Here is a 15,722-nt window from a genome sequence, read left to right as displayed (position 1 = left end):
AAACAAGGCCAGGAGGAAAGGATTCAATCTTGTTAAAAGAGAGGGGACTGAGGCCAAGACTCAATGGGGAACCCAACAGAGTTTTCTAAAGAACCAAGTGTAAATCTGTCTGAGAACAAAATGGAAAAGGATTCTGCGGTTCCTACAGAGACATGGGAGATGAGGTGATATATTTTATTGGCCCAACCTCTGTGAGTGAAAGAGACAAGCTTTCGGACTACACAGAGCTGTTCTTCGGGCCTGGGAAAGATACTCAAAGTGTCACAGCTAAATACAAAGTGGAACAGTTTGGCATAAGTCATTAACACATATTGTAAGAGACCATGCAAGATTCTTCTCTGTTATATATAAGTCCATCAACAGGGGTTACTCCAGAGGACGCCTGTGTAACTGACATTAGAATCTGGCCCTTTCTATAGTCCTTAGCGGGCATGACCCACAGCATGACATGAGGAAAGTTCAGGAGGGTTCTGCTTAGACATTACCACGGTGGGGCCGTATAAGTACCAGAGAGGGAGGAGGGAGGTGCATCGGCTGAACTGAGTAAAAGCTCATGACTGGAGGTTAGAATGAGATGCCTGGGCAGAGGCCTGGGGACTGGAATAGCAATGGATCCTGCAGATACATGCCTTGGCAGAGCTGTGGTGGCTCTGGGAGTAGAATAAGAGAGGTCATTGCAGACCAGGATTGAGGTGCATTGGCAGAGCTGTATGAGGGCTGTTTACGGAGCACCTGACCACACACCGTCAAGCGAGTGTTTCCAGTCTTTTCTGTACTGGGCACTAATATACCTTAAAACTGGGCATCTCCTCTAGGAATGAGAGATCCCACCTCTAGGAATGAGCTTCTGTCCTTTCTGCTGCCAACAGGGCGTCTGGTACAATTTGGACCCATGTCCCATCTAGTGGCACCAAGACCACTTAGAGAGCAATTAATGGGTCTGCTCGACAGCCTTAGCTGACAGCCAGTTGACTTTTAGCTCATGTCGTAGAGGCTCATGCACTAAGCTCGAGGTCCCCGGTTTGATCCTGCCCACCGCCGACGGGATCTGTCGGCGTTACATCCACTCTTAGCAGAATGCACCAATTCATTTCACACAGGACACCAAAGAAGAGAAAGACTTTTGGTTACTCCTAGGGTGACCAGATAACGCATGTGAAAAATCCGGATGCGGGGGGGGGAGTAATGGGAGCGGGGGGGGAGTAATGGGAGCGGGGGTGGGGGGAGTAATAGTATCCTATATAAGATAAAGGCCCTAATATTGGGATGTTCCTGATAATATCAGGCGGTCTGGTCACCTTAGTTACTCCTGACCCAGAGACAAAGGGAACTCTAACCCACCCCTCTCCCAATTCTTTGAGCCAGCCAGGATCACCAATAAATCCCCTACCAAAGACACTAAATCCTCTGTACTTGAGAATGGCACCCCATGCTGCCAGCCACGCTCTTTGCTTGACCAGTTCAAGAACGGGAACCAGATGATTTGCATTGGTGAGGCTTTCCGCTCACAGGAAGTGAGGCAAGGCACAGAAAAGAGTGGGGTTGGGGAGATGAGACACAGGTGCAGGGAGGAGGAATTAACCTCTCAGATGCTGCAGACATAGAGATATACACGCCACCTCAGCATTCATTTGGCAGGCTGGAAAACAGCGGTGTTCTTAATATTCAGAAACAGCTGCTACTGACTCAGTGCAGCCTATAATAATCTCTTCTATTAGCACCTTTCGGCCAGGGATTGCAAAGAGCTTTACCCACACAGACATGGAGATGGGAACGCAGGCACCCTGTAGGCTGGGATGTGGCAGCTGTCTAACAGGGGGCAGAATGTAATAGCCAGAGGTGGCCTTTGGCCAGGACAGCCAGGCTAACACCGACACTGTACCTAGAAGTGCCACAGGTGGCCAGGAGCTCGGCTTTCCCCCATTCAGGAGAGCAGCCCTGGAACCGTGGAGGTGCTTTGTCTTCAGCACTGCCCCATAGGCAAGGAGACCACCTCCTCATGGCACACACGGCTCGCACCAGCCACTCTCCCCTGCAGGGGAGTGGGGGAGCATTTCCCAGCCTGGGCACTTGGGCTAGTCTCATTAACACCCCCAGGAGCCGCAGCGCCACAGTCTGAATTAGAGCATCCATGGGAGGCTGCGCCAGACCCAGTCGGTGCTGGGAGGGGAAGCTGCCCCCTCTGGGGCGCCCCTGGAAGGTGAAAGCTCCCTCCTTGGGGCCCCTGCTTCCCCCTCCCATCCTGGGGAGCCCCTGCCCCCTCCCCTCCCCGGGGCCCCTGCTGCCCCCTCCCATCCTGGGGAGCCCCTGCGCCCTCCCCTCCCCGGGGCCCCTGCTTCCCCCTCCCATCCTGGGGAGCCCCTGCCCCCCTCCCCTGCCCGGGGCCCCTGCTTCCCCCCTCCCATCCTGGGGAGCCCCTGCCCTCTCCCCTGCCCGGGGCCCCTGCTGCCCCCTCCCATCCTGGGGAGCCCCTGCCCCCTCCCCTGCCCGGGGCCCCTGCTGCCCCCTCCCATCCTGGGGAGCCCCTGCCCCCTCCCCTGCCCGGGGCCCCTGCTGCCCCCTCCCATCCTGGGGAGCCCCTGCCCCCTCCCCTTCCCGGGGCCCCTGCTGCCCCCTCCCATCCTGGGGAGCCCCTGCCCCCTCCCCTTCCCGGGGCCCCTGCTGCCCCCTCCCATCCTGGGGAGCCCCTGCCCCCTCCCCTTCCCGGGGCCCCTGCTGCCCCCTCCCATCCTGGGGAGCCCCTGCCCCCTTCCCTGCCCGGGGCCCCTGCTGCCCCCTCCCATCCTGGGGAGCCCCTGCCCCCTCCCCTCCCCGGGGCCCCTGCTTCCCCCTCCCATCCTGGGGAGCCCCTGCCCCCTCCCCTCCCCGGGGCCCCTGCTGCCCCCTCTCCTCCCCGGGGCCCCTGCTTCCCCCTCCCATCCTGGGGAGCTCCTGCCCCCTCCCCTCCCCGGGGCCCCTGCTGCCCCCTCCCATCCTGGGGAGCTCCTGCCCCCTCCCCTCCCCGGGGCCCCTGCTGCCCCCTCCCATCCTGGGGAGCTCCTGCCCCCTCCCCTCCCCGGGGCCCCTGCTTCCCCCTCCCATCCTGGAGAGCCCCTGCCCCCTCCCCTCCCCGGGGCCCCTGCTTCCCCCTCCCATCCTGGAGAGCCCCTGCCCCCTCCCCGGGGCCCCTGCTGCCCTCCCCGGGGGGCCGCTCCCCCTCCCGGCACTGCTCCCAGACACGGCGAGCGGGAGGCAGTGGTTGCGATTCCTCCTCCCCGCCGCTAGGGGGCACCGCGCGGCGCTGCTGCCGGCCATTCCCTTTCCTCCAGCCCGGCCCATCTCGTTGGCGCCGGTGGGTCCCTCTCTCCGCTCCCCGGCCCGGCCCCTCTCGTTGACGGCGGAAGATGGCGGAGGAGACCCCGGTCTGCAGCTTCCTGTTCAAGAAGCGGGGCCCGGCGGCCGGCAGGGGGCGGCGCAAACGCCCGGGCAGCGACCAGGAACAGGGTGAGGATGGGGGAGGGGGCTCGGCCCCGCTCCGGACCGTGCCATTGTCCGGCGCGCGCGGGGGGGTGTTTCCTGCTGTGCTATTATCACTGAGGATTCCGGGCCATACCATTTGTACCGCGGGGGTGGGCGCTGGGCTGTCCCAATACCGGGGGGGGCGGGGTTGGTCTGTTCCATTATCTTCGGAGAAGGTTTCTGGGCAGGCCCAATAGGACGAGGGGAGGGGTTGTCCCATTAACAGTGGGGAGGATTTCTGGACTGTCCCATTATCACTGGGGACGGGGGTTGAGGGTTTCTGAGTGGTCCGAATATCATGGGGGGAAGGGGTCTGGACCGTGCCACTATCCTAGCAAGTGGGGGGAGCCCTGACAGACTGGAGGGGCCTTGGGGGGGCCCCGCGTTGTGCGTAACCCCATGATGGGAGTTGAGCCAGCCTGACCCCAAGAGGGGCCCGGGTCCCCCTGCAGGCTGAGTGGCCCCCAAGAGCCCTGTGCCCAGGGCCTGTCATGTGGGGAGCGTTCCTTGGGGTGAGGGAATGGGGCACCGTGGGGCTGAAGACCTGACCTGGCCTGGCTACTCCTGCCCCTCCGGTTGATGGCTTCTTTTGCTCTGCAGGCAGCAGCAGCGATGAGGGGAGCACGGTGGTCAGGAAGGAGAGGCGGCGGGAAGCGCACAACCCCATGATCCAGAAGGTGACCGAGCCCATCGCAGCGATGCCCAGCTCCACGCATTGTCCACTCCACGTGTAACAGACCTCTCCGTTGAGTGCGGGGCGGGATGGGTCCCACGTTTGGACCCAGGAAATCCTTGGGGGAGATCTGCAGAAGGTTCTGTGCACCAGCACCACGAGACTGCATCCTTGCCTAGCCAGGGCAGTGCCAGACACTCCTTTGGAGTGGATCCAGCCAGTTTATAAGATTTATCTGAGCCCATGACAGATTCAGATTATGCAGAATTCAGATTCTCACGTAAAAAACAACATCCTATGTTTCAAGCCCGTCTGGTTGTGGGAAAATCTTTTCAAACGTGAACAGACAGTAAACGCATGCAGAATTGATTTCCGGGGTCTGCAGGCCTCCTTGGCCAATGCCCCACTGTGAGAGAAGTGAACTTTCCCTCTCCTCTCAAGGGCGTAATATCTTTTGAAACCTAATAAGGACACCTAAAGGACCCAGTTTTACAAATCTAGGTGTGCAAATGCATAGGTTAGGTATATGCATGTGAAAATGGCCAACAAGGGGCAGTAATTGGGAGATCTAAAAGTGCCCTGTGTGACTTTTACCCAGAGTGATGCAGTATGCCACAGTAACTTTAGTACCTGAAAATTTAGGCCAGGATTACACCGGTAGTGCTTTGCCAGTATAACTCTACTGGTATCAGCAAAGGGCTTCTAGTTAGATGCAGTTTATATCAACACAGCTCGCTCTTTTACCAGCATAGCTTATTTCACCCCCACCTCACTCCAACTGAAAAAAACTTATACCAGCACCAATGCAGTTTGGCCTGTATAGCAGCATCTACATTAGGGGCCTCTGCCGGCACTGCTATAAGGGTCAGGGATCACACCCTTGATTGACAGGAGCATGGTGGCAGACGTCTGTAATGTACGTATAGCTTTAGTTATTGGCAATGGCTCGCTTGATCTTTTCTCTGACCTCCTATTGTTACCCATTGGAGATGCGCTGTAGATTAAGGGAAATGAATGGTTCTAACATTGCAGGCCCACAGATCCAAATTAAACCTGTCACTTGGCTCTCTTAATGCAAGAATTTAACTTTGTGGTGCCCCTCTCTTGGTCTGGGAGAACCAAAGGTGTTTTGCTCCGCCCTCCTTCCAGCCCAGAGGTAACTGCATTAAACCAGTGCTGTGTCTATATGGGCCCTGATTTCGACAACTCCACTGGTTTGCCTTCCTGGGCTGCAGTTCTATCTCTTGCCAACATGTGATGGGGAACGTGTCCGGGTGTTGTGCTCAGTTTGCTGGTGGTGGATCTTTCTCGGTTCTTCAGATATTTGCCCTCCCGTCTTTCAGACCAGGAAAAGTGGTAAAGAGAAGACCTCGTATGGGGCAAGCAGCAGTGATGATGAGGGGAAGTCGCAAGGAATCGGGGTCGCTTACAAATCAACGAGATCGGCGGTAAGCACCGTGCAGCACGTGGCTTTAAAAGGGGCCAGAAGGGACAATTAGATCACTTAGGCTGCATAACAGAGGCCAGAGAATGTGTATGGTTGGTTTTATGATTGGGCCCCAGGCTCAGGTTTTGTTTTTGAAACTCTCTTTAGTGTCCATCTGGTGCTTTTCTCTCCCTCGAACGTCTATCACTGTAGTATCTGAGTGCCTCCCAGTCTTTAATGGATCTATGCTTACAACACTCCCATGAGGAAGAACAGTGCTATTATCCCCATTGTACAGATGGGGAGCTGAGGCACAAGGTGGCTAAGTGACTTGCCCATGGTCACACAGGAAGTCTGTGGCGGAGCAGGGAATTGAAGCCAGGTTTTGAATGTCCTAGGCTAACACCCCAACCACCGGAGCAAGGAACGCAAAGAACTTTACAAGGAGGTCATTAACTTTATCCCCATTCTGCTGATAGGGAAACTGAGGCACAGAGAGGAGAAATAACTTTCCTAGGGTCACACAGCAAGTCAGTGGCAGAGTGGGAAACAGAACCCAGGAGTCTTGAGGCTCAGTCCAATGCCCTAACCATGCAACTACAAAAAGAGAGGTGTGTGTGTCTACAAATCCTTATTGGTGTAGAAATTTTGTCTTCCCAAATAAACGTCACAAAAGGCCTTTTTGCTAGTAACACATACTTTTCTCTAGTATTGGCAATCCAAACAGCATGGTTTAGTGCAGGAGAAGCAGCCACTGCCCTATCTAGTTTAACTGCCCCGAGCTGAACAAAAGTCTAAAAGGAACAGCCTGCACGTATGGGAAATCAATTGGATCTAGTTTCACTAATCTGAGGAGGTGTTAGTAATGCAAACAGACTTTTTTAATGCTTGCCGTGTTGTGGTAGCTGGATATTAGAGAGACGAGGAGGGTGAAGTAATGGCTTTCATTGGACCAGCTTCCATTGGTGAAAGTGACAGGCCTTCGAGCTACACGGAGCTCTTCTTCAGGGCAAGAAGCGGTACGGATCTCGGCTTTGACACGCATTCCCATACACTTCCCCTCTCTGTGCCCCCGTTTCCTCCTCTGTAAAACAGGGATCGCGCTGAGCTGCCTCCCACTGGAGTTGCCAGGATCTATTCGTTCATATTTGTACAGTGCCTTGTGACGAGCTCAGGGCTGCGATTATTATTCACCGCTTGGCTGTCAGGGAAAGGGCTGCTGCTGTCAGTTTCACACACACCCCCACCCCCCAGCAGAAAGGAGGAGGTGCTGGAGAAGAATGTCGCTTTTATGCTGGAAACTCCAGAGCTCAGTTTATTTGTAATCCGAGGCCGTGACACTCCCACCTGGATATAATTGTACTTAAATCTCTGCACGGTGGGACTGTTGATAAAGGGTTGATGAAGCCCAGGATTAATAGAAATGTTTTCGCAACATGAAAAAAAACAATCTAAACCGAATAGATGTATTAACTAAATTAAATGGTAAACCTTCCACAGCTGGGTTAGAAATCCAGACACAACAGCCTTTGTAGGAAGCACGGTCTAGTGGTTAGGGCACTGAATTTAGACACCTAGGTTCAATTCCTAGCTCTGCCATCGGCCTCCTTGGGCAACTCCCTGCAAAATAGGGGTAAATGCTTCCCTGTCTTCGGGAATAAAATCCATGAATGAGTGCGAAGTGTGATAGAAGGCCCGAGGTGTTAGAGAACCAGGAAGTGAAATGGGCAAAGCGACACCAACCTGGCTAGGTTCATTGTCAGGGTACCAGAGTGAAGTGCAACAAGCAACCCGCTGGTATCAGCGGAAAGCGACTGTCCCCATTCCTCCAGCGCTGTGCATTTATCCTGTGCTCCTGATTGCAGGATCTGAGCAGCTCTCTGCACCGTGGGAGTCTTCTCTTGACTGTGAATGGGGAAATGTGCTTCTTGCATTTCAGAAACCTGTTGGTCCGGAGGACATGGGAGCGACGGCTGTGTATGAGCTGGACACCGAGAAGGAGAGAGATGCCCAGGCCATCTTTGAGCGCAGCCAGAAAATCCAGGAGGTCAGTCAGCCGTGACCTGTAAAGCCAGAGCTCTCGGGGGGCAGATGATACGTTTGTCTATTTAGTCATGTGCTTTACCCCGTGCCTTGTCCATCCCACCAGGAGGGTTTGCTGAATCCCGAGGGGCTGCTTCCCAGTTGAAGTGGGGGTAAGGGGTTAGTAGGGGAGAAGGGCCCGGGTTCAAATCGACCTGCTTACTGCAAGCAGTCGGAAGCAGATTCGCCACGGGTGCCTGGTCGTTTACATGGGAGCTGTGGTTGAGAGGTCTCAGCCTGGAACAAGGGATGCTGTAAATCAGGCCAAAGCAGCTTTGGCAGAACTGACTGGAATAACAGGGTTCTGCAGGTGGGCTGGCAGAGGGACGTGTGTGAATGTGTTGGTGGGGCAGGACTGAGATAGCACTTGGGGCTGCAGAGGGGACGGCAGAGCTGGGTGTGGGGAGCCCAGGGCTGGAATAGCTGGGGGCTGTGGGTCAGGACTGAGGGGCACCGGCAGAGCTGGGTGTGAAGAGCCCAGCGCTGGAATAGCCGAGGGCTGGGGGTCAGGACTGAGGGGCATCGGCAGAGCTGGGTGTGCAGAGCCCAGCGCTGGAATAGCCGGGGGCTGTGGGTCGGGATTGAGGGGCATTGGCAGAGCTGTGATGGGCAGCCAGTCCTGTTCCACACCTTTCTTCCAGGAGCACCAAATTCGCCCACTGATCTTGAAAAATGGAGGTGGGGGGAAGCTTTATATTCCCTAAGTTTGACAAGCCAAGTATAAATCCCATTCCCTGGTTACAGTGGACACCTCCTGGCTTTTATGGGCATCCCCAGTGCTCTGAGAAGGGAGCTGGGCGCGAGGATGGATAGCAGAGGAGGTTGGGGGCTGGCGGGGCCGGGAAGCAGATCTAGGGGACTGGGAGATGGAGCTTTCTTCCCGGACCGTTTTCTTGCTTTCCCTATGTAGGAGCTACGAGGGAAGGAGGACGATAAAATTTACCGGGGCATCAATAACTATCAGAAGTACGTGAAGCCCAAAGATACGTCGATGGGGAACGCCTCCTCGGGAATGGTCAGGTAGGTGCTGCCTGAATGGTGATCTGAGACCCGGTTTCTTTAGCTCGGTGAGCCAGCGTCTGGAGCCAGCGTCTGGAGACGCTTGCAGCAGGCGCAGCAGAAATGTGTCTGTTCTGGGGACAGAGCTTCAGTCTCCAGTGTTGCAAGCTGGCCCCGTCACCAATGCCCCCCTCCTTTGGAAGACTGATTCAAACCAGAACCTGCCTGTAGGCATCTCAGATGCACCCATTCTAAGCATTCTTCCGCCCCTTTCAGGAAAGGCCCTATCCGAGCGCCGGAGCACCTGAGGGCCACCGTGCGGTGGGACTATCAGCCCGACATCTGTAAAGACTACAAGGAAACGGGCTTCTGTGGCTTTGGAGGTGAACGTCCCTTTCCCTTTCCACAGCACCCATGTCCCATCCTGAGTTCCAAACTAACTAGCTAGCCCCTTTTTAAGAAGAATGTCCAGGCAGGCACAAGTTCTCCAGACACTGTGCCAGACTCACAAAGCGGCTTCAACCCAGGCAAACGCTTGTAGAGGCAAACGGCAGCATTTAATGGCTAATGACCTGAACTTGCAGGTCCATGAGTAGAGGATGTCTACGGATCTCAGCAGGACGTTTCTGGAGGATGGCCACAGACTTCAGGCAGCCTGACTCTGTTTATGTAGTGCAGTAAATGCACAAGGCGCTGGGTCCAAGGCAATTGATTTCTATAACTTGAAATACTGTAATCACCTTGCTAGGTGGCTCTTACCCTAGGGATCTCGGCATGCTTCTAAGATAAAAGATGTGCTGTAGGAAGAAGATGAACCTGTCCATTCAGTGGGTAATATTGACAGGGGTGACTAAGGGCGCATGGGCGTGTGGTTACAGCTTTGGACTGGGAGTCGGAGATCTAGAGTCTATTTCCAACTCTACCATTGAGTGTCCCTCTGGGAAAGTCTCCCTCTGGCAGGCAAATAAGAGAGTATGTGAGGGGATGTGCTCCGCCCATTCCTTAGTGTTTGTGTGTCCCATGACGGGGTGAGGGTTACATGTTGGATGTGACGCTCGGTGCTTGGGAGCTCAATTGATCAGATCCAGATGCAAGCTAGGCTCTGTAGTCTCCAGGGGCCACGCCCCTGCATTAAACAGGAGGGGGGATTGCACTCTGATAAGTTACCTCTCCTGGGCAAAGCGCAGTGGTCCCTGCAGTACAGCATCTGTTTATAAGCCACTTGCAAAAGGCGGTAACTGAAGAGTGGTGGGAAGGAATGCTAACTCCTTGTCTGTTTGTCCTACGGCAGACAGCTGTAAGTTCCTCCACGACCGCTCCGACTATAAACACGGCTGGCAGATTGAACGGGAACTGGACGAAGGACGCTACGGAGTCAACGGTACAATAGCGGCCCTCTCCTTTCTCTCCCTCAGCTCCGTTCTAATGAGGTCTTGCAGCGTTGGTATTTTAGAACGGGCTAGACTGAGGGCTCTCAGGTGATGAAGGGTAAAGGAGAAGTGATCAGTGGCTCCTTCCCTGTTTCAAATAACATGCTAAATGGTGGGTCACAGGTTTAAGTTAAAGATAAAAAGGACAGTTCTTCATGGCAGCGGGTCACAAAACTGTGGAACTCCCTGTTGCAGGATTGTAGAACCCAGTCCTGCAGCTGGATTGCTATCTCCAGTAATTGCTGCTGGTAGGAGAACTAAGAAAGGACTGAACAACTCTGCTGATTGCCACAGGGGCTGGAATGAATACCCCTTCCGTGAGCAGCATTGCCAGTGGGCCAGGTTCATCTCCCGGGGGATGGGGACAGAGGAATTAGGCTTTCTTTGAAGTATCAGGTTTGCCCTAGTGCCAGAGGCAGACTGTGGCCAAGAAGAATTAATGGCCTGATCTGCTATGATAAATCCTGTGCTTTCTGAAAACTTCACCCCAGGTAGTCTTCCCCCTGAATGGGTATTGATCTGCTGTTGCTCATCGTCCAAGAAGGAGCGATCTCCCAGCTTGTGGAGTGGGGTTGCTGTGACATCTCACTGCCTTCCAGCTGCACTTTCACATGTATTTCCCCATGGGAAACAGTGCTATTACTCGCCGCTACGCAGCTCAGATGGTGGCAGTTGCTGCGTCTCACAGCCACAGGCTGGGTCGTCCTTGTGAGCGGCCGCAGAAAATTCCAGGGGCCGTGTTATGTGTGAAGCTGTTGGGTTTGGTTCAGTGGCAGCTAGTCGGGGAGGAACACTAGGAAGGCGGCCTCGCTGGTGTCTGCTTATAGCAGTGAGTGGGCGAGGCAGAGGAACCTGCTCCTTGTGAGATGAGCAGCGAGCATGTTCGCTCATTAGACCTAATTATATCTCATTCCCACGCAAGCTACTGACATCAGAGACGCCTCGCTGCCAGAGCTGGGTTATTTCTGGCCAAGGACCAGGCCCACCTGCTGTGTGCATCCTGCGCTGGGGGTAGTTCGTACTCGGGGCTATGGCGGGCTGACCTGGGTGCCCTGTTATCGCCTGACCATGGTTAATTGTTTTCTCTCCCGCAGATGAGGAAAACTATGAGGTGAGCAGCGATGACGAGGACCTGCCCTTCAAGTGTTTCATCTGCAGAAGCTCCTTCAAGAACCCCGTGGTTACCAAGTAAGCAGCTGCCTCTGCTGCTGGGATGGGGACCCAAGCATCTGGCTTTTGGATCAGTCTCACTGAGTCCATCCCTCACTTTCCATGGCCACTGTTATTACCCACCTCAGGGTGACGCTGCATCTGGGCCTTTCAGTTCCTAGCTGCCTGGACCCTTCCCTGGCGTTTTTCTAGCACCGTCCCTCCAAGGCTCCCAAAATGCATTCATTGTCCATTGTAAAGCATGGCTTTTATCACCAGCCTTGAGATTTTTCATCCCAATGCTTTACTGGTGCTTCCTAAGCATCATTATCCCTACTGTACATATGGGGAAACCGAGGCACAGGGTGGTAAAGGGACTTGCTCAAGGTCAAAGAGTGATTTGGTGGCAGAGCTGGAAATAGAATCCAAGCGTCGTGATGGGCATCCCATCCTATCATCCCGGCAGTGGTGAACTGGGAGATCTTTGTGCCTGGATTGGGAGCCTCTCCTCTGATTTGACAAGGTCCTGTTAGCACGGCCAGGCTTCCATGTAGGACTCCTGGGAACAGTTCAGTCATGCTCCCTGGCCTGGGATCTCTGCAGAAGCAGCGAACCCCGTTCCTGGGAGCAGGGGCAGCTCTCTTGGGTGTAGGGCCTTGTGCCTTGCTCTCATGCAGGAGGGCTGCAGCTGTTCCTACGTCTCCAGGCTGTGGGATGTTCCCTCTGCTGCATTTGTACTGTAACAACCCCCCTCAGGCCAGGCCTTGCCGTAATGCCCTTCGCAGGTGCCTGCTTGCTGCTACGGGGCGGGGAGAACGCTAGCTGCTCAGCTCCCCCACGGGTCCCAAGGGAGTGAGCCGTCAGAGCCCTCCTGTCTCCAGGTACCTCCCAGAGATGGTGACTTTGGGTCTATCTCCTGTGGGCACAGTCCTTTGTGGGAGACTTAACCTGGCCCCCTTGTTCCCTCCCGGCAGGTGCAGACACTACTTCTGCGAGGGCTGCGCCCTGGAGCACTACCGCAAATCCAAGCGCTGCTACGTGTGTGACCAGCAAACCAATGGTGTCTTCAACCCAGCCAAAGGTGCCTCACCCTTCCCACCCTGCCGGGATCACAGGCCTTTCTTTAATGCCAACCAGGGGTGGATGTTACTGCACTGGGGAGGGAGGGCTGTCTCCTCCTCTCCAGGTGGCGTGGCGTGGCTTGGCTTAGCACAGCCTGGATCACTCACCTTGCTAAACAGATCGGAAAATACAGATGCCCTAGTGAGTTGGGCTAAAGCTCTGAGCTGGTCTCCAGCCTCTATCTCCTTGCAAGAGCTGCATGCTCTTCCCCAGCGTACAGCTGGCCAAGTGGGGCCAGACGGGGCGCTCAGCAAGAGAGAGGGCCAGGAGGATCTTCTGATGGGCCGGATCCAGTTTTCCTCTTCTGCCTTGGGTGGGATGAGCTGGGCGGGGGAGCAGCCTGACTGGACACAGTAACCAAGAGCATCCAGAGGGTCAGTGCAGCACGTGCCTTTGGGTCACATTGTGGCAGGAGGTGGTGGAACGTCCTAGAAATCACGTTTCCCGCTGTCTGCTGGGGAATTACCCAGGAGCCACGAGGGCTAGAAGGGCGTGCGGCTGCTCCCACCTCTCGAGCCCTGCCTGAGCGATCGCAGCTGTCTGCCCGAGCCCGCCTCTTGCAGGCCCCAGCCCCGCTCCCAGTTGGCATTGTGCTGGTTCTTCCCGTGCCTGACACCTTGATGGCCCCTTCACCTTACTGGACCCTTGCCTGAGAGCGGAGCTGCAGTTCCAGGGCTCATTTCAACCCAGCTGCACCTCCCACTAGCCAACTCTACCCTCCATGGCTCCCTCTGGCCCTTAGCTGGCACTGAGAGCTATTTACGGTCGTCCTGGGGAGCCGCAGCCCTTGGGAAGCACAGGGCCTGTTCAGAGCCTCACCCCTGCTCCTCTTGTCTTTTGCAGAGCTAATGGCAAAGCTAGAAAAGCACAAGGGTGAGGAGTCGGATCCCTCGGAGCATGGAGATGAGCCACAGTAGCACAACTCTCTCCCCTGTTCTCCCTCCCACCCCTCAGGTTTTGTAATAGCCCAATAAAAGTTTATAGAAAAGACCTGTCCACGTTGGATTTTGCTCCGAGGAAATGGTCACAGGCAGGTGAGTAGCTTGTTAACCCACCCAGCAAGGATCACTAGGAGACCCCCTTGCGCTGAGCTGCCAGACTAGCTCCTTTAGCTGCCAGCGGCCCAGTGGTCTCTGGCACATGAAAGTGGGAGATGAAGAAGCGTCTCCCAGCCAGGCTAATGCACAACACAGCCTCCAGTCAGCTGCTAGAGAAAATGTGCCAGCAGAGCCCTTGATAAGAATAACAGTGAGGCAAACTTTCCTGGGCTAGAAGGTGGTGGTGGGCGGGCTGAGGTGGCTCATGCATGCTGGGCTGTAGCATTCCCCCCACCCTCCATGCCTGTAGGACCACAGTGAGGCTATGTCCCCTCCACGCTGCAGCAAACAGCATTTTAAATCACACAATGAGTCGTCATAGTGAGACTCTCACTACAAGGAAGTCTTGGTTTGCCCAGTGAGCTTGACAAACAGCTACGTTACTCGTGGTCTCTGCTCCCTGCCAAGCATGAACGCAGAGAAGCTTCTGCCCCAGCTGGTCCTAGTGAGGTTTATTTAAATGGCGATGCCGCTAGGGTGAGTGACCCCACAGGAGCTAGGAGTTCTTGAGCTATTTTAGAGCAGGGGGAGGAGGCTAAACATATCTAGTAGAGCAGGCTGAAGGAGGGGAAGAATTTCACAAATGTGAAGGTGTTTCCAGTTCCCCGAGTTCAAAATGAAACTTTCCAAAACCTCAACCCCTTGAAAGGTCAGATGTTCCCCCCCTTTCTGGCATCACCATGAAGGACGTCTAAAGGATTTTACTTTGTCCATTTCTCTTTCCCATCTTGCTTTTAAAAGAGGTGCCATTTATTTATTCACCCTGGTCTGCTGTGTGTGTAGCATTGATTGTGCCGGTTAGCACCCACCCCTATGCTCTGTCATATCCTCTGGGCTTTGCCCTCGGTGTACCTGTCTTTAAACCCTCCACAGCATGAGGGCGGGGTTCAGCTTTCCACATCAACCTCCTACATGTTGCTCACAACACTATACCAAAACATCCCAGCACTCCACTCTTCACGTCCTAAGTGCAGTGAATGGGAGCTCAGGCTGGATTTAATGTGATTGCTTAGCTGGCTCCAGCCCACTGTGCTAGAATTCCTTTGAGCATTTGAAATCTAAACTAAATTACAAGAGTAAAAGGGCATCCAATCAATCTTCTTCAGCTAGACCCGCTGTCACCGCCACAACCCACCAGGAGAAACTTCAGCTCACAGCTTAGTTGGGGGAGCTTTATGCCTCTGAAAACAAGGGTTGGGTATCCTAAGGTTTTCACCTTGACTGTGACAGTGACGTCATACACTGAGGGAGGGTGAAGCAGGGTGGATTTGTCATGCACAAAGGATTATTTCTGGCATTTACTAAACTAAAGAGCAGTTTAATAGGTGTAATTTCCTGGAGCTCTTTTGTTTCCCTAGGTATCATCCCAGGCTGTTTCTACATGTGGGTTGAAGAGCCTTTTCCCCCTCCTCCCTAAACCTGTTAAGAGTCTCAAGGCAGTGTCTTGATTTTCACGCTTCAAGACAGCCCCATGATAATACAGTAACAAGGGTCCCACTGTTAGTCATTAGCTAGAAGTTTTAGGTCTGCCTACTTCTGACGGCTACAGCTGTACAAGGGCCATTCACATGGTGGGAAAACAGCCCTTTTAGTTCCACACAGCTTCAAATAAACCCCTTCCCTTCCTGCACTGTACTGTGACCCTAGCAGATGCCAGTCCTCGAGGTTAGAGCTGCACTGATTTCCTCCTGTAGCAAGCGCTTCCCGGGATTCATGCCCCAGGCCGGTGTTAGAGAAGGAAGCAGCCAGCGTTTCAGACAACACTAAGCTGACCTGTGCCAAGTCTGGTCGGCCAGGTCCCATTGCACTTTTTGCAGAAAGGGGGGCTCTGGATTGTCCTGGGCCCGTTCCAATTCATGTAATGACATTCTGCCTCTAAACTCCCACCCCCGCAGCTGCAGGTTCAGTGGTACTGGATTTGTTTCCTGTCCTTCACACTGCTGTGTTGTTAAATGACTGCACTTCAGTGATGGGCAAAGTGACCCTTTCCTAGTACTTTATCCGGCAAAGGTGAGGTGTTTAGACTGTGTAAAGTACCCAACCGAAGGTCTAAACAAAAATGAGAATCTCTCTTTTATAGCACTTCTCAGTATCTCTCACAGCGCTTTGCAAAGGAAGGTCAGTGTCACGGGCCTCATTTTAACATGGTTGCCACGTATAAGGCAATATCCGCCCACTGCCTCTCATTGCAAGTTGCTCCTTCAGACCAAGACGATTCACGGATTAAGGCCAGAAGGGACCATCGC

At 54.5% G+C, this 15,722-nt stretch overlaps 1 protein-coding gene across 1 annotated transcript; it reads left to right on the top strand.

Moving 5' to 3' along the window:
• The first annotated feature begins 3,302 nt into the window (after nucleotides 1-3,302).
• RNF113A (ring finger protein 113A) lies at nucleotides 3,303-13,367 on the top strand. The gene is made up of 10 exons (XM_065578052.1): nucleotides 3,303-3,483; nucleotides 4,099-4,175; nucleotides 5,515-5,619; nucleotides 7,537-7,644; nucleotides 8,590-8,699; nucleotides 8,955-9,061; nucleotides 9,970-10,059; nucleotides 11,203-11,296; nucleotides 12,232-12,338; nucleotides 13,223-13,367. The coding sequence occupies exons 1-10, from the start codon at nucleotides 3,384-3,386 to the stop codon at nucleotides 13,294-13,296; spliced, it is 972 nt and encodes a 323-aa protein (XP_065434124.1). The 5' UTR covers nucleotides 3,303-3,383; the 3' UTR covers nucleotides 13,297-13,367.
• Nucleotides 13,368-15,722: the final 2,355 nt, after the last annotated feature.

The sequence above is a fragment of the Chrysemys picta genome, chromosome 24 (assembly GCF_011386835.1).
Source record: "Chrysemys picta bellii isolate R12L10 chromosome 24, ASM1138683v2, whole genome shotgun sequence".
NCBI classification, from domain to species: Eukaryota; Metazoa; Chordata; order Testudines; family Emydidae; genus Chrysemys; species Chrysemys picta.
This window is presented reverse-complemented; position numbering and strand designations above follow the sequence as displayed.